Raw genomic sequence first — 24,098 nt, 5'->3', positions numbered from 1 at the left:
GCAATGAATATTGGAGCACATGTGTCTTTATCTCTAAATGTTTTCAGATTTTTTGGGTAGATACTCAGGAGAGGGATTGCTGGGTCATATGGCAATTCTATTCGTAATTTTTAGAGGAACCTCCACACTGCCTTCCATAACGGCTGCACCAGTCTGCATTCCCACCAACAGTGTATGAGGGTTCCTTTTTCTCCACAGCCTCTCCAACATTTGTTACTATTTGTCTTGTTGATGATAGCCATTCTGACTGGGGTGAGGTGATATCTCATTGTGGTTTTGATTTGCATTTCTCTGATGATTAGTGATGTTGAGCATTTTTTCATATGTCTATTTGCCATTTGTATGTCCTCTTTGGAGAAATGTCTCTTCAAGTCCTCTGCCCATTTTTCAATTGGGTTGTTTGTTTTTTGTTGTTGAGTTGCATGAGTTCCTTGTATATTCTGGATACTAGCCCCTTATCGGAGGCACTGTTTGCAAAAATCTTCTCCCATTCAGTTGGTGGCCTCTTTATTTTGTCAATGGTTTCTTTTGCTGTGCAGAAGCTTTTAAGTTTCATATAGTCCCATTCGTTTATTTTAGCTTTTACTTCCATTGCCTTTCGAGTCAAGTTCATAAAATGCTCTTTGAACCCAAGGTCCATAAGTTTAGTACCTATGTTTTCTTCTATGCAGTTTATTGTGTCAGGTCTTATGCTTAAGTCTTTGATCCATTTTGAATTAACTTTGGTACATGGTGACAAATAGCAGTCCAGTTTCATTCTTTGGCACGTGGCTATCCAATTCTCCCAGCACCATTTATTGAAGAGGCTGTCTTTGCTCCATTGTATGTTTTTAGCTTCTTTGTCAAAAATTATCTGTCCATATTTATGTGGTTTTATTTCTGGGTTCTCAATTCTATTCCATTGGTCTATGTGTCTGTTTTTCTGCCAATACCATGCTGTTTTGATTATTGTAGCCCTGTAGTACAAGCCAAAGTCAGGAAGTGTGATACCTCCATTATTGTTCTTTTTCCTTAAGATTGCTTTGGCTATTCGGGGTCTTTTGTGGTTCCAAACAAATCTGATGATTTCTTGTTCTATTTCTTTAAAATATGCCATTGGGATTTTGATGGGGATTGCATTGAATCTGTATATTGCTTTGGGTAATATGGCCATTTTAACTATGTTGATTCTTCCAATCCATGAGCACGGAATGTCTTTCCATTTCTTTGTGTCTTCTTCAATTTCTTTCAAAAATGTCTTATAGTTTTCAGCATATAGGTCTTTCACATCCTTGGTTAAGTTTATTCCTAGGTATTTTATTCTTTTTGCTGCAATTGCAAAAGGAATTGTTTTTTGTATTTCTTTTTCTGAGATTTCATTGTTAGTATATAGGAAGGCAATGGACTTTTGTGCGTTGATTTTGTAGCCGGCAACTTTACTGTATTCGTTGATTGTTTCTAATAGCTTTTTGGTGGAGTCTTTAGGGTTTTCTATATATAGCATCATGTCATCTGCAAAGAGTGATAATTTAACTTCTTCATTCCCAATTTGATGCCTTTTATTTCTTTCTCTTGCCTGATTGCTCTGGCAAGGACTTCCAACACTATGTTGAAAAGCAGAGGTGATAGGGGACATCCCTGTCGTGTTCCTGAACGTAGAGCAAAGGGCTTCAGTTTTTCTCCATTAATTATGAGATTAGCAGAGGGCTTGTCATATATGGCCTTTATTATGTTAAGGTATTTTCCTTCTATACCCATTTTATTAAGTGTTTTAATCATAAATGGATGTTGTATCTTGTCAAATGCTTTTTCTGCATCAATTGATATAATCATATGATTTTTGTCCTTTATTTTGTTTATGTGATGTATCACATTGATGGATTTGATGTTGAACCATCCTTGTGCCCCGGGATGAACCCCACTTGGTCGTGATGAATAATCTTTTTAATGCATTGTTGTATTCGATTTGCTAGAATTTTATTTAGGATTTTTGCATCGGTATTCATCAGAGATATTGGTCTGTAGTTTTCTTTTTTGTGCTGTCCTTACCAGGTTTTGGTATCAGGGTAATGTTGGCCTCATAAAATGAGTTAGGGAGTACTGTCTCTTCTTCAATTTTTTGGAAGAGTTTGTGCAGAATTGGTATTAGATCCTCTTTGAAGGTTTGGTAGAATTCACTAGTGAAGCCATCTGGTCCCGGACTTTTGCTTTTGGGAAGGTTTTGGATGACTGATTCAATTTCGTTACTGGTGATCGGTCTGTTTAGATTTTCCAGTTCTTCATGGTTCAGCCTTGGAAGGCTATATGTTTCTAAGAACTTGTCCATTTCTTCTAGGTTGTTGAATTTGGTGGCATATAGTCCTTCATAGTATTCTTGGATGATCCTTTGTATTTCTGTGGTGTCCGTGATAACTTCCCCTTTTACGTTTCTGATTTTGTTAATCAGTGTCTTCTCTCTTTTATCTTAGTAAGTCTAGCCAAGGGTTTGTCAATTTTGTTAATCTTTTCAAAGAACCAGCTCTTTGTCACATTAATTTTTTCTATTGTCTTTTTGTTCTCTATTTCATTTAGTTCTGCTCTAATTTTTGTTATTTCCTTTCTTCTGCTGACCTTGGGTTTTACTTGTTCTTCTTTTTCTAGTTCTTTAAGGTGTAACATGAGGTTATTTATTTGGGAGTTTTCTTGTTTCTTGAGATAGGCCTGTAATGAGATAAATTTCCCTCTTAAAACTGCTTTCGCTGCATCCCAAAAATTTTGGTAGGATGTATTTTCATTGTCATTTGTTTCTATGTATCTTTTGATCTCTCCTCTAATTTCTTCTTTGACCCAGTCCTTCTTTAAAAGTATGTTGTTTAATCTCCATGTATTTGTGTTTTTCCCGCTTTCTTTTTACAGTTGATATCCAATTTCAAAGCCTTGTGATCAGAGAATATGCATGGTATGATTTCAATCTTCTTAAATTTGTTGAGACTGATTTTATGTCCCAATATATGGTCTATCCTTGAGAATGTTCCATGTACACTAGAAAAGAATGTATAGTCTGATGTTTTAGGATGAAGTGCTCTATAAATGTCAATTATGTCCATTTCATCTAATGTGTCATTTAGGGCTACTATTTCGTTATTTATTTTCTGTTTGGATGATCTATCCATAGCTGTCAATGATGTATTTAAGTCCCCTAGTATAATTGTGTTTTGGTCAATTTCTCCCTTTAGTTCTGTTAGTAGTTGCTTGGTGTATTTTGGTGCTCCCTGATTGGGGGCATAAATATTGATGACTGTTATGTCTTCTTGTTGTACAGTCCCTTCACCATTATGAAATGTCCATCTTTGTCTCTTGTTATCTTTTTCACCTTGAAGTCTGTTTCATCTGATATCATTATGGCTACACCTGATTTTCTCTGGGTACCATTTGCTTGGAGTGTCAATTTCCACCCTTTCACTTTGAGTCTATGCTTGTCCTTGTAGCTGAGATGTGTCTCTTGGAGACAGCATATGGTTGGGTTTAGTTTTTTGATCCAATCTGCTACTCTGTGCCTTTTTATTGGTGAGTTCAGTCCATTTACATTTAGGGTGATTATTGATATGTGAGGATTTCCTGTCATTCTATCCTTAGTTTTCTGGTAAGGTTGTCTCCATTGTTTCTTTGCCTTTTTGTTGTTGTCTATTATTTCTGTGTGGTGGTATTCTATGATGTTTCCCTCTGTTTCTTCTTTTATTTCAGTATATATTTCAATTCTGGATTTATTTTGAGTGGTTACCCTTAAGTTTATGTACAAGAAAGTTTGATATTTAGAGTATTCCATTTTCTTCAGCACGCTTACTTTCTCCATTCCCATATTCCGGTTCAGGCCTTTACTCTCCCCTTTTTGAGTTTTGGTTGCCACAAATTGTCCCTGTTGATGGTGGTCGAATAGCCTCCTTTAGTATTTCTTGTAGTGCAGGTCGTGTATTAGAAAATTCCTCAGCTTCTGTATGTCTGGAAAGGTCTTTATTCCTCCTTCATATCTAAAGGATATCTTTGCTGGATATATTATTCTTGGCTCATGGTTTCTCTCTTTCAATAGTTTGAATATTTGGTTCCACTCCTCCTGGCTTGTAGAGTTTCTGCTGAAAAATCTGATGATAATCTAATGGGCTTTCCTTTGTAAGTTACCGTCTTCTTTTCCCTGGCTGCCTTGAGGATTCTTTCTTTGTCGTTGATTTTAGACAGCTTCAATACAATGTGCCTTGGAGAAGGCCTGTTGGGATTGAGGTAACTAGGTGTTCTATTTGCTTCTTGGATTCGAGGGTCCAGTTCTGTCCACAAATTTGGGAAGTTCTCATCGACAATTTGTTTGAATATATTCTCTGTTCCCTTCTCTCTTTCTTCTCCTTCTGGTATGCCCATTATTCTTATATTGCTCTTTCTGATGGAGTCAGAAAGTTCTTGTAGAGTTGTTTCATTTCTTTTAAGTCTCAAGTCTCTTTCTTCTTCTATCTGTGTCATTTCCAGGTTTCTATCTTCGATGTCACTGATTCTTTCCTCCATCTGGTCAACTCTACTACCTAAGCTGGTTATTTCATTCTTAATTTCTTCTATTGAGTTCTTAATCTCCAGAAATTCTCTTTGGTTCTTTTTTAAAATTTCAATCTCTTTCGTAAAATGCTCATGCTGTTCTTTGATTGAGTTTCTGAGTTCATTTAACTGCCTAGCTGTGTTTTCTTGTATCTCGTTGAGTTTTTTCAGAACTGCAATCTTGAATTCTCTGTCACTTAAGTCACATATTTCTGTATCTTTAAGTGCCTTCTCTGGAGATTTTTCACTTTCTTTCTGAGCTATCTTGTTGCCTTGGTTATTCATGGCGATTACTGGTTTACTATTTCTCTTCCTAGACATCTACAGGAGTGACTTCTGCAACAGGTTGATAGAAAGTTGTCTTTCTTTTGTTTGCCAGAACTTGTTGGTAGAATGTTTTATTATTTCTCCAACTGCAACTTATTTTTCTTCTCCCACACAGTAGTGCTATGTTTTCTCTGCACTATTCCAACTTCTCACGCAATGGGGGGATTTCCTGGGAGACGGGCTTCTCCTCTGTTAATAGTTCGTCTAGGTCACAGGGCGCAGTGTCCCGGTGGGTATGCGGAGAGCTTTTGATGTTCGAAAGCTCTTCCAGCTCCTGATTCAGAGCCCATGTGTTTCAGCAGTTCTGTTTACTCCTTCAGGGATACGCCCAGATAGATGGGGACAGGGGCGGGGTGGGTTGTGAGAGGTGGCCCAGAGCAATGGTGGCGACCACCACCACAGCCGGTCCTGCTTCCACAGCTCTCTCCCCTTTGCTGGAATTAGTTGGGCTGTGAATTTGTGTTTGCGGCCCACAGTTCTCAAAACAGCAAATTTTCTGTTGTTTTGATCTGACACTGCTACTGTTTCGCTTCTAGCACCGGGCAGGTGGGGGCGGGGCGAGCTCTGGGAGGGGAGGGAGGGGGCGGCTAGTCTCAGTGCCTAAGGCTCCGTTCTCTGCTCTGCTCGGCAGTGCGGGCTTAAACCACCGTTTTCAGCCTTTTTCCCTCAGTCTTTTCTCCGAGGTCTCTGCCGTGAGCGTTGGGTTCAGCCGTGTTATATGCTGTCCCCTCAGCCCTGTGGAGCCCTGGCGGAGCCCTAGCAGTCCGATCTCCCGCAGCTGCGGTAGTTCCGGGAAGCAGCGAGCTCAGCGCACTGAGCCATGTCTGCGTCCTGCGCCCGCGCGGCTCCGTCTCCGCGCACTTCTCCCTTTCCTCCTCCCTCCACTCACGCGAATCTCCCACCTGTAGGTGATTTCAGTCGGTAGTGGGCCTCTTCGTGTTGCCTGTCTGCTGTGCAGGGAGTCCTTTGTGGAGTTTTTGTTGTTTGATTCTTTGTAAATTCCAGGGGAGCTTTACAGAGGCTCACCTCACTCCGCCATTTTTCCGGAAGTCCTCCTTTTTCAAAATCTTAAGGAGACATGGTCACAAAATTCGTCATTGAAAAAGTTAACTTTCAAATAAAAGCCTGCTGATAGCGATTTGTAATGGACGTTCTAGTGCTTTGGGCTTGGACGTTTCCTTTGCTTGGTGTTGCTGCTCTTTGCTTTGAGAAGCGAGCTCTCTGCAGGTATAAGTGATACTGATGCCACATTTCCTCAGTTTAATATATTTTTTAGATCAAGTTTTCGTGGAAGTACATCTTTGAATTGTAATACGAAGTATTCTTTCCAGTTCCTTGGAATTAGGTAGTTCTCCAGAAAAGCCGGTCCCAATTTTTGTGGGCTTCTCAGGCAGACCAAGCAGCCCTTGTTCTCTCTGGTTTGGAAAGGTGAGGTAATGTGGTGTTTGTCTCATAGGAGAAGTTTCCTGTCTCTCTCCTCTGCCTCTTAGCAGCTTTAGAACACATTTCCCCCTGACAGGCACCACCCTCATCAGGAACCTTTCTTGTAAAGAACTGAATCCCACGTTTTTGTTTTTTTTTTGAAGCTACAAAAAACATTTGGAGGGCAGCTGGGTGGCTCAATTGGTAAGAGTGCGGAGCTCTCAACAATAAGGTTGCCGGTTCAATTCCCTCCATGGGATGGTGGGCTGCGCCCCTGCAGCTAAGGTTGAAAATGGCAACTAGACTTGGAGCTGAGCTGCACCCTCCACAACTAGATTGAAGGACAATGACTTAGAGCTGATGGGCCCTGGAGAAACACACTGTTCCCCAATTAAAAAAAAAAAAAAAAATTGGAGCCAAAATGATTTAATAAGGATCAGAATCAATTACTTTACCTACCTCTTTTTAAAGACGATGGGACAAACAACTGCCTCACCAAAGTGAGCATTTGGGGGAAACAAAGTACAGTTTTCGAAATGTCAAGGAGGCATCTGTCTAAAAAAGTCTAATAGCATGAGATGTTGGACAGGGCAGTGTCCTATCCAGGCATATCCTGCCGTGTGTCAGAAATTGTTAGTGAAACTCAGATGTTCTACATAAAAGCAATGACTAGGAGTCTATTCCTCAGTATTTTAAAGGAGAAAATTATAATGTATTAATATTACACATAAGTCCCAAATGCCCTGCCATTTCCCTCAAACATCATTATAACGCAGAAAACTTCCTGTGAGTATTAGGTAAGAGTTTTGGAGAGCCAAGTTTTTATCTTATCCTGTTTCCCTTGAATTTGTCATTTTGATCAGTATGCAGACTGAATGGATGGAAAAAATATAGTTAGATGAGAAAAAAGACAGCCTTAGCGTTTCTATGAGTAACATGTTGATTAGAATGAAGTTTTTCAGAGTCCCTAAATACGTTTTGTCTTTTAACCAACATATTTTGGATACCTCTCAAAGGATATAGATCCAGCTCATTTTTTAAACATTGAACATCTTCCCGGATATGGATGGACCATAATATTTTCAGCTATTTGCCAATGTGTACATTCAAGTTGTTTCTCATTTTGTCTTTATAATATTGGGGCCGTAAATATCCTTTAACTGATGCTTTTATTACCACCAAGTAGATTCACAAAAGTATGATTATTAAGGCCAGGGACATGTGTATTTTATACTTTGTTAGGTGGCACCACATGACTTAACCAAAAAGGCAAAGCCATTCTCCGTCCCACCTCTGAGGACACTCAGCCCCTAGACCTACATCAACATTGGATGGCACTCTTCTAAATATTTGCTGATGTGAGGGTGAAAAATGATACCTCCTTGATGTGTTAGTTTACCTTTTTCTTTTTTTTTTTACTATTAAGAATGAAAATCTCCATATTTGTATTGGCCATTTGCATTTCTTCTGTAATTTGCCTCTTTTTTCCAGGTTTTTTTTTTTTTTTTTGAGATATAATTGACATGTAATGTAATTTGACGTTTTTATTTCCAAACCAACCTGGTACACATTTAGAACATTGCATGTAATATGAATGTGTTGGCCCAACCAAATGCTGTTAGGAAAGTATATTAAGATCATACCGCTTTGGTGATTTCTTCAGCCCGGACTGTTTATAAAGAGTTAAGTCTTTGATGTTTTAGAGCAGAATAGATTTTATTGATAATACATGATTCACATATTAGACACGGATCCATAAATTTAATCATTCACAGTAATTAGGAGAGTGTGCTCTGAATCAAGGATCTCATCAAAAGACAATTGTGAACATACACGGTTTTCAAAGTGAGTCTGAGAATAGAACAAGAATATTGCATTAGTCCCCCATTATCTGTGGTGATTTCGCTTTCCGTGGTTTCAGTTACCTGCGGTCAACCACAGTCTAAAAATATTAAATGGAAAATTGCAGAAATAATTAAGTTTTTAAGTTATGCACTTTTCTGAGTGGCATGATGAAATCTTGCCCTGCTCTGCCCCATGCCGTCGTGTGCAGAACATGAATCATTTGTCCATCATATCAGCCCCATTTCATCTCACACGTAGGCATCATATCGTCTCTCATCATTACATGAAAAAGAGAAGGGGGAGTGCAGTACAATAAAATATTTTGAGAGAAAGACCACATTCATGTAACTTTTATTACAGTACATTGTCATAATTGTTCTATTTTATTAGTTGTTGTTAATCTGTTACTGTGCCTAATTTATAAGTTAAACTTTATCATAGGTGTATATGTACATTTGTACCTCAGTTTTCGAACGTCTCCGGTGACGAACATTTTGGTTTACGAAGGCCATAAATTTTATGGATCTATGATATCATTAGATAGTAAACTTTGCAGTTTTAGGGGTTGATTTTAAAGGTCTGGAATAGATTAATCCATTTTGTATTACCTTCTATGGGAAAACCGTGCCTCGGTTTTCAACTGTTTCAGAACTCAAACGATCTTCCGGAATGGATTATGTTTGAAAACTGAGGTACCACTGTATAGGAAAAAAATGTGGTACAAGGTGTGGTCAAACAATATGATGAATGTTTAAATTAAAAAAAGTTTTATTACAGTAAAATACACATTGCCATTAATCCCCATCACTTCGAACACACTTATCCCATTGTTCTTAACATTTTCTGTAGCACTTCTCGAAGTCCTCTTTCATGTGTGTCTTCAGTTGTACTGTCTTGGCTGCCTCCATGTCCTGAATCATTGATGGCACCCAACAGGTTGAAACTCGTCACACACTGTTACTGAGGTTCAATGTGCCTCTTCCCGTATTGAAGATCCCTGCCTTTCTGTGGGATGGCTCTCGGTAGCAGAATTCACTGTATTTTGTGATCACATGGAAAGGTTTCATGTCACACATCGCTTCTGGTACATCAATTTCTGTCAAATAAAAACATTACAGTGTGTCCTCATCCACCTTATTCGTCAAACCTTGCACCATGCGACTTCTGGCTCTTCCTCAAAGTGAAAATGACCATAAAAGGTAAATGTTTTGAATTGATTCAGGACATCAAGGCAGCCATGACAACACAACTAAAGACACTCACGAAAGAGGACTTCCACAACTGCTTCAGAAAGTGGCAAGAACGATGGGATAAGTGTGTTCAAAGCGAGGGAGAGTATTTTGAGGGGGATTAATGGCAATGTGTCTTTTATTGTAACAATTTTTTTTTATTTAAACATTCCCTGTATTGTTTGATCACATCTCATATATATAGGGTTTGGTACTATTCACAGTTTCAAGCATCCACTGGGGGTTCTTGGAACATATTCCCCACAGATAAACAAATCTGTATGTACTTACTGCCTCGACTACAGAACTTTTGCAAATTCTGTGTAAATTTGTAACTAAGCAGTATCTTTCAATTCAGATATTTGATGGAACTACCATTTTACCCTAGGTTTGGTTTTACATTTGTCATAGTAATCTACAGCTTATTCTCAACAGCGTGTACAGTTGGGTATCGCTCTGCCGCTGTGACTTGTGTGATGGTAGATGTCACCCTTAATGCATGGCTGCTCAGAGAGCTTGGGAATGGTGCCGCCTCTGAGCAACTTCTACTGAAGTGAGGAACTTTTCTAATGGCGGGCGTATTTATTTTATAGGGACCCTGAACAAAGATAAGTTGTGATGAGAGCGGTTTAGAAGACATCCCTGCTATTTGGGAAGGGAAGAGCTTCTCCTCTCTGTGCCTCAGAGCTTCCCGTCTCTTGGGGGCTCTCTGGTTCTACGAAAGAGGCTACAGAGCATCCTCCTACTCTGAAGGAGTTTTCTGCTTCCTCTACAAAGCTGGACAGACACCAGCAGCCCATTAACATGGCTAAAGCTGGCTGACAGCCTGGACTTTGAAAAGACTCCCCAAACACAAAGCGAGTGCACACAGGGACCCAGTATCTGGCTTATCTTTGGAAAGCCATCTGCTCCCCCTCCCCGCCCCCAAGGCCCCGTCTTCTGTACAGCGCCTTCTCCTCCCCGTCCTGCAGAGTGGAGAGATTTCTGCATAGCTTGAATCGGAGGACCAGCTGTAGTATCAGACCTCCTGGGTTCAAATGAGAGCTGTAAGTCCTCCATCCCTCTGATCTCAACTGCCTTGTCGATCAAACAAGGGCAATAATGGTGCCTGTCTTGTAGGGTTGTTACGAGGATTACAATAGAGGTAAAATGCTTGGCATTGTCCCAGGTAAGCCCTGAATCAATGGAGCTGTGGGTCCTTCAGTCTCCCTCACTGCTCTGCCTCTGGCCCCCCAGTGGTCAGCTATCCCTGCCCGGAGCGCACAAACCCTTCTGGTGGAGCACTCTGCACAGCCGTCCTGAAGACCTGGCTATTCCACTTCCTCTCCTCATTGACTCTGCCTTCAACTTCCATCCCTCATCAACAGTGTATGTTGGGGAGGTCACAGGGATGCCCAGTGCGGTGCTTGTGCTTCCCTCCCCATGTCCTTTGAGCAGTTCTGGTCACAGCCAGGCCGGCCTTCTGTTCCGCAGTGACATTGTTCTCTACCTGCGTGTCTCCTGCCTCTTCCTGTGTGCAGGTCCTCTTCCTCTAGGGTTGGCAGTCCTCCGGGCACAGACCCGGACCTCTTCTCCTCACTCGGACCTCTGTCCCTATGAGTTCTCATCCGTTCCATGCCCCTGACAGCTCCCTAATGTGTATCTTCAGCCCAGACCTCTCCCCAGAACGTCCAACTTGGATATTCTATCTCATATCTCAGTTGGCTTGCACCTCAGATATGCTGAATTCTCACACCCCAAACTGAGCTCTTAGTTAATCCTTCACAAATCTTCTTAACTTCTGAGTAAATGCTATGTCCATCCATCTGATTGCTCAAGAAACCTGGGATCGCCTTGATCGCTATCTCAGCTGCACCACCTGGCATCAGACTCTTTGCCAGTTTCTCTTGATACTGCTGCTGACACACATTGCAGGCACTCTTCACTCCGTCTCCACTGCTACCCAGGTCCCAGCCGGTACCCACTTCCCCGGCTCCTGGGCTCCCTACACCCACTCTTTCCCTGCTCTCAGTTCTCCGTGCTGCAGAGTGATCTTTGAAATGTAAATTGCATCCTGGCACTTCTCTGTTTGAAATCCCTGGGCCAGAATAATCACAGTAAAATCGCAAATGCTTACGTTGGCCTGTGGTACTGCACAGCCTCATCACAAGTCACTTCACCTTTGCTCCCTGGGGCTTCTCTCCTTCTGATCTTGCTCTTCCCTACCTCAGGGCCATCACGGCTTCCGTTCCCTCTGCTAGAATGCTCTTCCCACTAGTCTTTATTTTTTTATTAGTTTCAGGTGCACAAGACAAAGCAATACTTAGACGTTTATCATTTATATCCCTCACACTGTGTGAACCCCCCTCCCCCCATCCACTATCCCCCTGACATTGCACAGAGCCGTTACATTTCCACTGTCTCTATTCCTAATGCTGTACTCCGCTTCTTGTAAGTATATACGTACACACACACACACACACACACACACACACAAACTTGTAGTTGATATCCATTATTGTTCAGCTTCAGCTTCAGGTGTACAATGCAGTGATCAGGCATCTACATCATCCCTGAGGTGGTCTCCCTAATGAGACAAGTGTCCATCAGATACCCTGTAAAATCTTTACAACATTAATGATTACATTCCCCAAATTAATTTTCAAAACCCCGTGGCCATCTTGTGGTTACTGACTGTTTTCTAATCCCCTCACCTTCCCCCTTCTCCCCACCCCCCTCCCATCTAGCAACCCTCAGTTTTTCCTCTATGTCTCCAAAACTGTTTCTGATTAGTTCATTCACTTATTCTTTTCTTTAGATTCCACATATAAGTGAGATCATATGGTATTTGTCTTTCTCTGTCTGACTTATTTCACTTAACATAATGTTCTCTAGGTCCATCCATGTTGTTGCAAACGGTAAGATTTCTTTCTTTATGGCTGCGTAATACTCCATTGTATAAATGTACCACAGTTTCTTAATCCAGTCATCTACCGATGGGCATTTCTGTTGTTTCCATGTCTTGGCTATTGTGTATAGTGCTGCAATAAACATAGGAGTGCGTAAAGTTTTTTGAATTAGAGTTTTGGATTTCTCTGGATAGATACCTAGGAGTGGAATTGCTGGATCATAAGGTAGTTCCATTTTCAGATTTTTGAGATACCTCCATACTGTTTTCCATAGTGGCTGCACCAATCTGCAATCCCACCAACAGTGCACAAGCATTCCCTTTTCTCCACATCCGAGCCAGCACTTGTTGTTTGTTGATTTATTGATGATAGCCATTTTGACTGGGGTGAGGTGGTATCTCATTGTGGTTTTTATTTGCATTTCTCTGATGGTTAGTGAGGTTGAGCATTTTCATATGTCTGTTTGCCATCTGTATGTCCTTTTTAGAAAAATGTCTCTTCATGTCCTCTCCCCATTTTTTAATTGGGTTGTTTGTTTTTTTGGAGTTGAGTTAAGTGAGTTCTTTTTATAAATTTGTGATATTAACCCCTTATCAGATATATCATTGGCAAATATCTTTTCCCATTCAGTAGGATCCCTTTTTGTTTTATTGATGGTTTCCTTTGCTGTGAAAAAACTTTTTAGTTTGATGTAATCCCACATGTTTATTTTTTCTCTTCCCTTGCGTGAGGGGATATATCAGTAAAAATCTTACTCTGGGTAACGTCTGTGAAGTTTCTTACTATATTTTCTTCTAGGAATTTTATGGTTTCAGATCTTACATTTAAGTCTTTAAGCCATTTTGAATTTATTTTTGTATATGGTATAAGGTCCAGCTTCATTTTTTTACATGTGTCTGTCCAGGTTTCCCAGCACCATTTATTGAATAGACTGTCTTTACCCCACCGTACATTCTTGCTTCCATTGCTGTAGATTAAATGGCCATATAGGCATGGATTTATTTCTGGGCTCTCTATTCTGTTCCATTGATCTATGTGTCTGTTTTTATGCCAGTACCATGCTGTTTTGATTACTGTAGCCTTGTAGTATAATTTGATGTCAGGTATCGTTATACCTCCCACTTTGTTCTTATTTCTCAAGATTGCTGAGGCTATTCGGGGTCTTTTATGGTCCCATGTAAATTTTAGGATTATATGTTCTATTTCTGTGAAAAACATCGTTGGTAGTTTGATAGGAATTGTGTTGAATATGTATATTGCCTTAGGCAGTATGGGCATTTTAACTGTATTAATTCTTCCTGTCCATGAACATGGTATGTGTTTCCATCTATTTGTATCTTCTTTCATTTCTTTCTTCAGTGTCTTATAATTTTCTGAGTACAGATTTTTTACTTCTTCAGTTAAATTTATTCCCAGGTATTTTATAGTCTTTGAAGCAATTGTAAATCAGATTTTTTTTTTTTAATTTCTCCTTCTGATGTTTTATTATTGGTATATACAAATGCAACTGATTCTCTATATATAGTATCCTGTCATCTGCATATAATGACGATTTTACTTCCTCCTTACCAATTTGGATGCCTTTTATTTCTTTTTCTTGTCTGATTGCTGTGGCTAGAACTTCCAGCACTTTGTTGAATAGAAGTTCTTCCCACTGTTCTTCACCTAGCTAATCCCTGACCACTTGATCTAAATTAGGTCCCTCCTGTTCTTCTTTTTTACCTCATCCTCTTTTATCCTTCATTGCCTTCATCACAGTCTGGTGTGTGTGTGTGTGTGTCCTGAAAATGTGCCAGGTGATGCGGGTTTGGGGGCCCAGTGGCAGCTCTTCTTTGCCAGGCATGGGGAAGTGGGGGGAAAGGGTTCTGCAAAACTTCCCGGGAGAGTTGCAGCTCAGGGTGAGAATGTGAGATCAGAAAGAGGGTCAGAGGAAAGCATCCTGCCCTCCCTGTCTCCTGCCGTTCTGCCTGCTCCTGTGACAGACCCCACAACACTCAAGCTTCTTCTAGTCTTGCCCACAGTTAATTCAGGGCAAGGTCTACAGGAGTTATGCTGAGGGAGAAGAAAAAGAAACCACCAGAAATTGCTACCCTGTGTGTCCTGTCTATTCATTTCCTGCCCTGTACCCATTCCCTGGGCTTCATGCCAGCTCCTGCAGAGAAAAGGCCCAGAAGTGAGGGTGAAGGGAAAGATATTGAAGTGGGGGTGGCATGTATTGGGGAACCTTTGTGCTCTAGCTTTTGTTTTCCTTATTAAAAGCAGTAACCATCTTTGGCAGAACCTGGAAAGCACTCTGCTGTCTGTGATGCCACAGGTGAAAGGGCAGGAGACATTGTAAAAGCAGGGCTAAAAGAAGAAAGACAAGTCCCACCAGTGGTTCAGAGCTAGATAGATGTCCCCCTTATGCTCCCTCCCGACAGGGGAAGTAGAGCTCCTGACACAGTGACCTGACACAAGAGAACTTTCCTGTAGAAACTGAGCTACACAAAGTGGTTGCGGTCTGTAGAGTATCATGCTATGGATCAACTGTGGGTCAAACAGGTCATAACCACCATATGTGAAATTGTTACTGAAGAAGAATATCTTTTAACTTTCAAGCAACAGATTTACAAATACAGTTACTGAATATTTACTAGGTGTCAAGCACTATGCTGATCATTGTACATGTGTTATTACTGCATTTGAGCCTTTTGACAACACTGAGGGAGATAGGCCCATTTTATAGATACGTAAACTGAGGTTTAAAGGTTAAGTACTTTTCCCAATGTCATACAGTTAGTAGGTGGTAGCTCTAGGACTCAAACCCAGGTCTGATTCCACACTTGAAACCATCATGATGCACTTTCAAACATAGCTGTTCCTTAGATTAGGGACTACATTTACCTAGATATCTCAAGGCCTTTTTCTCACTCTCTGTCTTCCATCACTATGTATTTGTTTATACTTTTTGAAAGCATTTGTTTTTCTTTGAGCATTTCTCTAATTTCTTGAACTGAAGTGGAAGCATTTTCACATTATTTTGCAAATAGATACTAGGTAAATATTCATTGATACTCTAAATATTAACTACTGCTATGATCATGAGGAAAAAGAAGATTCACAAATTGGATTCGTTTTTTGTGTTTTGAGCTCTCTTAATCTTATTTTTCCCATAAGCCGTTTCTATTTAAAATTTTATTTCTTATTGAAAGGAAGAAGATTTCTCTCCCCAAGTCAGCGATAGTCTGCCTCTGGCTTCGACACCTTCCCAGCCTTGAAAAAGCAGTGCTGCATCTTTTTGAAAAACTAATCTCCAGTGAGAGAAATTCTCTGAGAAGGATCGAATGCTTTATGAAAGATTCATTGCTGGTATGTGCTGGACTTTGATGAGGAGAAAAATCCTTAAAGAAGATGCTGTGTATCATTTCATTAGGCAGAGCAAGGGGGAAAAATGTAAACAGAAGAGCAATTGACTCCTTTTAAATGAATGATGTATTTACATTTTATTTTAAAAATACCTAACGTAGAGGGCTTTTCTGCATTTTTAGGGCATATGTCAATTATTGGGAAAGATTCAAGATTTACTTGATTGTTGCACCTTATATTGCATATTCACAAGAGCTGACGTTTGGACAACAAACTTTTTTGAAACAATATTTCTTATTTCCACATGAGAAATAAGTTTAAAAATGAAGATCTTATGAATGAGAGGAGTAATCAATTAAAGAAAAAAAAATCAGAAATAAATTTTTAGCTCTTCAAGAGCTACACCAAGCCTCAGAAAATGGTTAAAACCATAGAAACAACTTAAGAATTCTGTACGTTTTCTTCTGCTCTAAGCCTGCTGCCTTGAACCCTAGCTCCATGCAGGATGCCTGTCTCCCTGGTTCTCAGGGCTTCTCAGATCTGGGGAGTCAGAGGCTCAGGCCGGGTCTCCCAGGCCATCCTCAGAATTGGACCGTCTGTGGGAGGCTGCTCTGGAATGTAAGTGCAGTTTTGTGTGAGCACGAATAAAGATCAGTGCACCCTGAAGAAATGATTCAGACACTATGAGTAGGTGCTGTGTTCCCGGGTGTCCGTCTTGCAGGAACCGCAGTGGCTCCAACATGCTTTCTCATTAGCTCTGGTAACCCCGGGGAGACAGAGCAGACATTTTCTTCCTGTTACAGATGGAGAGAACTAGTGCAGAGAGAGATAGTGAACAGTCAGATCTGAAGCTGGTGGCCAGGAAACCGGGCAGGAGAGTGTTCACTCTCCCCACGAAGCTGACTTGGGAGGCGCGAGCTCTGTGCGTGGAGAGCCCTGAAGTGGCTGAGTTTGCACACCCTCCACACCCCAAACACCTTCTGTTTGTTTAATTCATTTGGAACTTTCTGTTTTCTTTTTTCTCTTTCAAACTGGAGGCTGTGTAAGGCGATCATAACTGAGTCAGTGGCCTTCTCCCTGCATTCCATTTCTTGTCTTAGGGCCTGATCGGTCCCCACCAGCCCACACGTGTGTGCCCACAGCCCTGGTTATGGCCCTTCTGTTCTGGGCTCCTCTCCCTTCACATCGGAGTTGTTCCAGGGGATGGGTAGTGTTACAGTCACCAGTAGGCTTGCTGCTTTCACCTGTGAGTTAGGTGGCTCAAACTGAACCCAACTGATTTGGAAATTTACAGTGTTTGATAGGGAAAAAAACGGGGGAAGGAAAGATGATAGGTATAAAGCCTGAGAGAGCCCAAAGAGAGGTTTTTTTTGGAAAATTACTACTTGACCTCACCATTAAAAAGAGTTGCACTTATTGTGAGAGTAAGAATGTTTCTTATATAAAAATAATTACAATAAAATTCCAAATAAAGGCTTTTAGAAACCCCCAGGCACCCCTTTCCAACCATTACTTTTATTATCAGGGAACTCTGTATTTCTAATTTAAATGAACATGCTATAATTTTCTCTGGTCCTTTTTTAGTGGCAAAATATAGTAACTGAGCTATATCCTTGCTTCCAAGGCCTTTAGTAAATGTTCTTTTCTCTATAGAAAAATTCCAGTTTCATTGACTTTTCTGATTTGGTTTGATTCTGCAGCCTTTCATTAGTCCTTGTGGTTCTTCTCTGAACCTTCTGTGTCCTTTTTACCTGTGGACGTCAGGCTGAGCAACAGTTCCGTAAGCACAGGATGTCACTGCCAGTGAGGGGGAGAGAAGGCAGGCACTCTCATTAAACATCATACTGTATAACCTTCAGCCTCCAGTTTATAGTTTAAAACAATCTTCCCCAGTCAAACAGCTGTGGAGTCCATTGATGTACAAGAGCATTTATCAAGATCATTGTATAGAGATTCGGAGCTTCCATTATGGTTAAAGGGGGACTCCAGAGGGTGTTATTTGGTTTAATTTATTGTGGCATTGGCAGGATGTGACCTCTGTATGCCTTAAGGTTCAAGGAGGTAATTAAAGTACAGAGCTGGAAGTTCCTGACTGGCGTGGGCTGCTCTCCTCAGCTATCCTGGGCCTGCTGTGCCAGCAAACCAAGGAGGCTGGGATAAGCCTGTGACGTGCCTGAGTGATTAGAAGGGTAACCTGAAGAACGGCTTCCTAATTGCATAATCTGATTAATTTATCACAGCCCAGTATCTTGGTGCAGTGACAGGACCGTGCAAAAGTATCAGCGAGATCTCGGAGACTCAGATAGCATGGGACTGCTGTGCTTTCCCTTAGAAGAAACTCGATGCCTGTTACACTAGCGTTGGATTCTGAGAGTAATTAAAGTGTGATGGTCTACGTAACTTGTGTTTTACATGGAGCACTGTTAATTATGCTTCTTTCTCTTGGGACTGTCCAGAATTAGCCATGGAAATTCTATAGTTACCAAGATGTTGCAAAAACAAAAGATAAAAGTGTGGTACAGGTTATACAAAGTGAAATGATCTCCCCAAATGTTCTTTGGTCTCTCAGGGACTCAGAGGCCTGGTATTTTCCATTAAAACTGTGAATAATAAGGCACTAATCTAATAGCACCTGAATTCTAAACGCATATACATACACGAAGTTTACTTTTGAGACTCACCCTTAGGCTTCTTTGGCTGGACCACCCCCAAGTACATAGTTACCTGCCACATTTGGTGTCTCTTAAGTAAATCACAGTATTAACCTCAGTTTGTCCTTTATTGTGCAGACTGGCACGTGTCAAAATCAGGTGGTCTTACGTTTCCTGTGACGGAACAGGCACTGGAAGGCCGTAATCCATAGCTTGGACCTGACCTTAAAAACTGATGTCACTATAAGCAGTGGAAGCCACTTGCCAACTATGTAGCTTTCTGGACTGTTTGGTTTCCCAAGGCTGGCCCAGAATCAGAAGGATGTTATGTTTTCCAGTTACAATTCTACTTGTGGAGCCCAGAAAGCTATTGTTTGTGTTTCACATTTGCATGAAAAGTGCTGGCTGGGTGGCACAGCAGCCCTGTACTTGGCTGCCGTGTTGCAAGCCAAGGCTGTGAGGTACCCTGGTTCCCATGCCCTCCCCACATGCTGCCTGCCCCTCAGGCTGGATCTGGAGGGGCGGCTGCTTCACCTTCACAGACCTGCCCACGGAGAGCAGGTGGCAGAGGAGGGTGGAGAGGGGAAAGGGAGGCAGGGTTGGTTTTTGTTTATTCATATTTTAAGTAAAAAAAATATGCCTTGTATTCTCTCCTACGTGAAAGTCTTCGTGGCTCTATTAAAATGAGTTCCTTGTCTTGTCAAGTATGTTGCGATAAAACTGGATGGGGGGGATTAGTTCGTGCTCTAACAAGAGACTAAAAATAAGAAAACACACGGGTACCTCCGTGCACCTTGTCATCCCCGATATGGTAGGAAGTGTTCTGTCTTCATTGTCCAGAGAGCAGTCGTAACCACTTCAGAAAGAAAAAGAAACTTCCTGTACACAAAATTCCAAACACAATTCTCCTTTAATAAAAGATGATACTGAAGAATTACCCCCACATCCTGGGTGATGTCAGTTTTTTTGTGCTTGAGTAACTTTTTACTAATGTTCTAGGGTTTTCTTTTCCTACTTGTTCATTAGCAATCTTTTAAGAATTTCTTTTTGGGGTTCTCTAATGTGATGCATGTAATAGAACTAGAGCTGAATTAGGTAATTTAGCAGGGGTACAATAGGGAAGTGAGTGGCCGCTTATGCTTGTGGCTGAAAAAGAACCTGCGTCTTGGACAGTAGCTGCACTTTCCAGTGCCGACCTCAGGGGGGCACCAGATCACCCAGCATTGTCCCTATAAAGAGAAAGGCCCAGACGGGAGGTTTTGTTTTCACTGTTGGGGATGCAGGACTTTGTAACCAGTCAGAGAGGAAAGGAGAGAGAGAAAATTTAAAAATAAATAATAAAAACAGGGCAGTGGTCGACCTGGGAGGCTGAGCTGAGAAGCAGGGGGCTGAGGAGCTAGCTGTCTCCCTGCTCAGACTGCACAAGCCGATGGGATGGAGGCCACTGGGCCGGGCTAGCAAGAGGAACTTTAGATTTAGGGGATATTGTTCGGCACCCAGAGCTGGCATCCCTGTGTCTTGGTGCTCTAAGAGAGTGCGGGTAAATTAAAACACAAAAGTACATTTGGTACTTGTTAAGTTTTTTTTTTTTTTTTAAGCCTAGAAATGACAGATTTATCACTAATTAAACAATAATTGAATTATGGAGTACTGAAAAAAGTTGCTTGTAGTATAAACAACATCTGGTAAAGATTAAAAAGAATATTTTTCCATCTCAAATTTGTTGAAAGAAACTTGAATGTTTTGGAACAAAATAGATCCTAAAATGTAAAAGGGATATTTATAGTCTTACATTTAGTATTTTGAAAATAGAAAAGAATAAAATGGCAAATAAAAAATACATATTTATAAAGGTATCTTATTTTACATGATTGATGTGAAGGTTTTATTTAAGTAGATTTTTTTAAAAGCCAAATTGTTTTTGAACTCAATAAAGGGGTTTAATATTGAAATGAATCTTATGAAGAGTCCTGTTTTTAAAAGAAAGTTAGTTTTTGATGAATATAGTCACCCTTTCATTTATATACATATATTAACACAAGGGCTCCTGCCTGTCAAGGGTTTGAACGGATCCCCTCACTGCACAGTGGGACAGGATTGCTGGCTGCAGGGAAAGCTTCTCATCAGCCATTTCTTCTTTTTAAAAAAAGGAGTGGGGGAGACCATTCCTGAGTATAATATTTAAACTACACTAAAATGACTATGAAAGAGAATCTATTCCAGGCTTACTGAATTTCAGCTTCTTACCGCTTATCTGCAGTTTCCCTCTTTATTTCTTAGGAAAAAAATATCTATGAAGGGTGATAAATGAAAAGGCTTGAGAATTTTTTGTTGTTTTTTCACTGCTTTTTTTATTTTTTTATGAGACATTCATTTTTGTCTGTGGATTACCTCAAATCGTAGTATAATTTTCCTCTCTGGCTTGTATTTTCTCTCTCTCCCCCCCCACCCTCATTCTCTCTCTCTCTCTCTCTCTCTCTCTCTCTCTCTTTCACACACACACACACACACACACACACACACAGAATCAGAAAATTATAGAAAGAAGGTAAGATTTCTTCAGAATTTTGTTCTTCCATGTTCTCAGACCTCTTTCAAGCAGCAAGCAGCCTGTAATAATCATTGATGAATCAGGATGAGAAGCAGACATTGAGGGCAGAGAGTGAGCACTGATGTTATTTGTGCAGTTCCTGGTACACGGTGACAAACTGGCCTCTCCCTCACCTCTCCCCACAACACAGGCCCAGAGAACATGGCCACTGCGCATTTCTTCTGTGTTGACTTTGTCTTTCCATGTTTTGTCGAGGGATGGCAATGGGCTGTCCTCCTAGGCAGAGAGGAGATAAGCAGTGCAGTTCTGTGTAGCTGTGGGAGGGGGCAGATGAAGCACCCCAGCAGCGCAGTCTGGTCCGTAAGAAAAGGAAGCCCGAGTCCGGAGCTCTCCATCATCATCCGTTCACCCTCCGACATTTACTGAAAGGACTGGGGCAGTGTGAGGAGGGGGAAGAGGCCAAAACTCATGTCATTGACGGCCTCCTGGTGACGTGGTTTCCCGAGACTTGAAATAACCTGTACAGGAAATCGTTAGTCCAGATGGAGACGAGCAGAGCTTGAGAAGGAACAGATTTTGGTAGGATGGAGGAAAACATACAAACAGATGGAACCTAAGAAAGGTCTTCTTTTCTTTCCGCATTTTTATGGGAAAGATAATAGCATTGCTTGTAGGGCTTCAGAGCCAGGGTCTGGAGCTCTGGGCTGCAGAGTGGCTTGTGTTGTGTTATCGTAGGGTACCATCAGACAGGACACAGAGGGTTAAAAGTTTGCCTCTTCCCTCACAAGGATGCGACAAAGATTTGGGGGAGGGATTTATGGCTTGCAAAGAAGCATAAATTAAGACTTTAATTCTATTTGGAGGATTCTCTTGATAAGAAAAGCAGCTTAAGTTTGCTTTTGTGATGTGATGTCACTGGGACACATGGCTGGCCTGTGAGCATACTGGGCTTCATGAGGGGACTCAATGACCCTGAAATTATGTGCTCGGGAAGTGTAAAGAGTCTCATTTTAAAAACTAGTGAAGGCTGCGGATGAGAAAAAGCTGTTCACAGCCCTGGGGCGGCAAGGGAAAATGGTTTTAAAATGAAAATTTCTGCCATTGCTGTTTCAGTAGGGCTCCCTTGCCTCCTGGCGTCTTGCCTATTTTAAAAGCTAAAACGAGGTGTGGAAGCAGGCTGAGAGCAACCAGGGGTCTGAAATACTTGGACAGGAAGAAATTGAAAAGGCAAGTGCAGTGGCGTGGAGAGAGCAGGCCAATTCCACACAGTCTGGCGACATTTAACACATTGAACTGTTTTGCTGCAAAACACTGCATAAAAGAAAAGGATGTCTGTGTTCTAATCCTCTTTTAACAAATGGAGTAGAACTTTCTTGCTTCTCTTGATTTTCATGGTTGCCCTGTTCTACACATTGGGTCATCATCCTTCTCTTTGCCATTTGGAAATCCTCATAATTAGTACTGAATGATTTTCCACTAGTATCCAATTTATAGAGTGGCTCTGGAGTAGCTTAGACCATTTAGAACCCAACGAGTGGTCCTATTTTACCCTTTTCAGTTTGGGGGTTCTGTCAGTGCATTTTTAGGCTCTGTCGGCCTGTGGGCATGTGGTAGTGTTGTTTGGTCTTAAACACTCTTATTCAGGAGGCATATTGTCTGTATATGAAACTTTGAAAAACTATTCTGGCAAATTTGACGAATCACATGTCTTCAAGACAGGCAGTTTGCTTTTCACTTCTTGTTTGATTTTTCCATTATGAATACATAGAAACTTTTATGATATTTTCTGGGCATGTATCCAGTGACCTGTTAATGACTGTTATTATTTACAGTGAAGCTAAGAAGCAGGGAGATTAACTGACTTGCCTGAGATCAAAACCAAGAAATAACTTGCCTCTCTTCTGTTGAACCATGCTTCTGGCAAATTACTTTCTTGAGTACATAATGAATTTATCTATGAGCACTTTTAGTTGGTTTCTTTTAGATAAAAAAGCACATCAGTGGTGGATTGGGGAGTATGGATTACTCTGCTTAAAGAGGAGAGATTTGTAATTTATAAATCACAAATCTCTTTAAATAATTAAAAAGAAATCATCCCATCATCTTACTGTTGCCTGGGGCCTCCTGTGACAGCCTGTAGTGATGGTGTGTGAACACTAGATGGCACACGTTCAATGTTACAACTCAGAACACCAGCGCAGAACCAGTAGTGGAAAAAAAAGTCTGTGGTGAGTGCCACCATTCTTTCCTCAGCGTGGTCCAGAAAACTTGAGAGACAAAACATACCGCTTTTTCTATTTTTCTTGTTGAAGAGCACTATGGAAAAAGGTTCCCCAAAGGTAGTTATGTCAAGCGTAATGTGACTTGAAGAAATTCCCCATAGGGCTCACTCCACTACCACTTAGATGCTGCTGTGAAATAATCTGATTTAGAATACAAGTGACATTTTCATCTGGCTTAATCTCATGCTTTGCACTCTGGCCAAAAAGACAAGGAACCTAGGTCAGGCCCGCGGAAATCCCACCCAGTCCACAGTAGGTTGGCTTCTGCCGATTTAAACCATCAAAACCGGTCACAAAAAAATATTCATGGAATAAATTATATCGCTTTCATCATTCAAGATGAAGGTATCTTAATTTTTTTTTATTAACCCTCTTTTTATCCTAAATAATCTACACTGCTAAATTCATAGTGCACTGAAATGTGATACTATTTAGTCCATCATGGTGGTGGTCACTGCTTTCCTCAGAAACAATGCTGAATCATGTGTACTCATAAACAAATGGGCAGGAATGAAATGATGGCAGGCCCAGGCCGACCTCCAGGCACTTCTAGACCCTGTGAAGAGGTCGGACGTTCCTTAACACGAGCAGCACTGGCGGGCTCCTTCTGTGTCGTCACTGCAGCATGCTGGCAGAAATACGTTTACATTTTCCAGGATACTTCCTGACTCTTTTTTTCTGGATCACATGGGCTTGTAGAAAATGTGGTATATACAGGTATATAAAGACGAAATGAAGCTTGCCCACAACCCCCTTGCCCCAGGAGAACCACTGTTTGCCCTTGTACGCAGGGCTTTTTCCATTTTTTTCTAACCCAAAGGAGTAGGCCCATTTTCAGCAGTTCTGGACAACTCCTTTGCCTGATAATAGCAAGTTGTAATTGAATAAGTACTCTGATATTTTACTTTCTCCCGGTCTTTTCCTTTACAGCCAGAAGCAGCCTGCCACCCTGCCATATTCAGAATGGTTGATGAAATGTTCAGGTAACTTTGTGCTGTTTCTGCTAACAATCGATTTTAAAA

General features: G+C 41.0%; 1 protein-coding gene across 8 annotated transcripts in view; it reads left to right on the top strand.

Annotated features, from left to right (window-relative positions):
• FANCC (FA complementation group C) overlaps window positions 1-24,098 on the top strand; it is a 261,715-nt gene that overhangs the window by 211,616 nt on the left and 26,001 nt on the right. For all 8 annotated transcript variants that reach the window (XM_074330248.1, XM_074330249.1, XM_074330251.1 and 5 more), the window contains 2 exons: window positions 15,439-15,595; window positions 24,007-24,059. In XM_074330248.1, the coding sequence (XP_074186349.1) occupies window positions 15,439-15,595; window positions 24,007-24,059 (210 nt within the window). The remainder of the gene's footprint in view (window positions 1-15,438; window positions 15,596-24,006; window positions 24,060-24,098) is intronic.

Source organism: Rhinolophus sinicus, linkage group LG04, assembly GCF_036562045.2.
Source record: "Rhinolophus sinicus isolate RSC01 linkage group LG04, ASM3656204v1, whole genome shotgun sequence".
NCBI lineage: Eukaryota > Metazoa > Chordata > Mammalia > Chiroptera > Rhinolophidae > Rhinolophus > Rhinolophus sinicus.
This window is presented reverse-complemented; position numbering and strand designations above follow the sequence as displayed.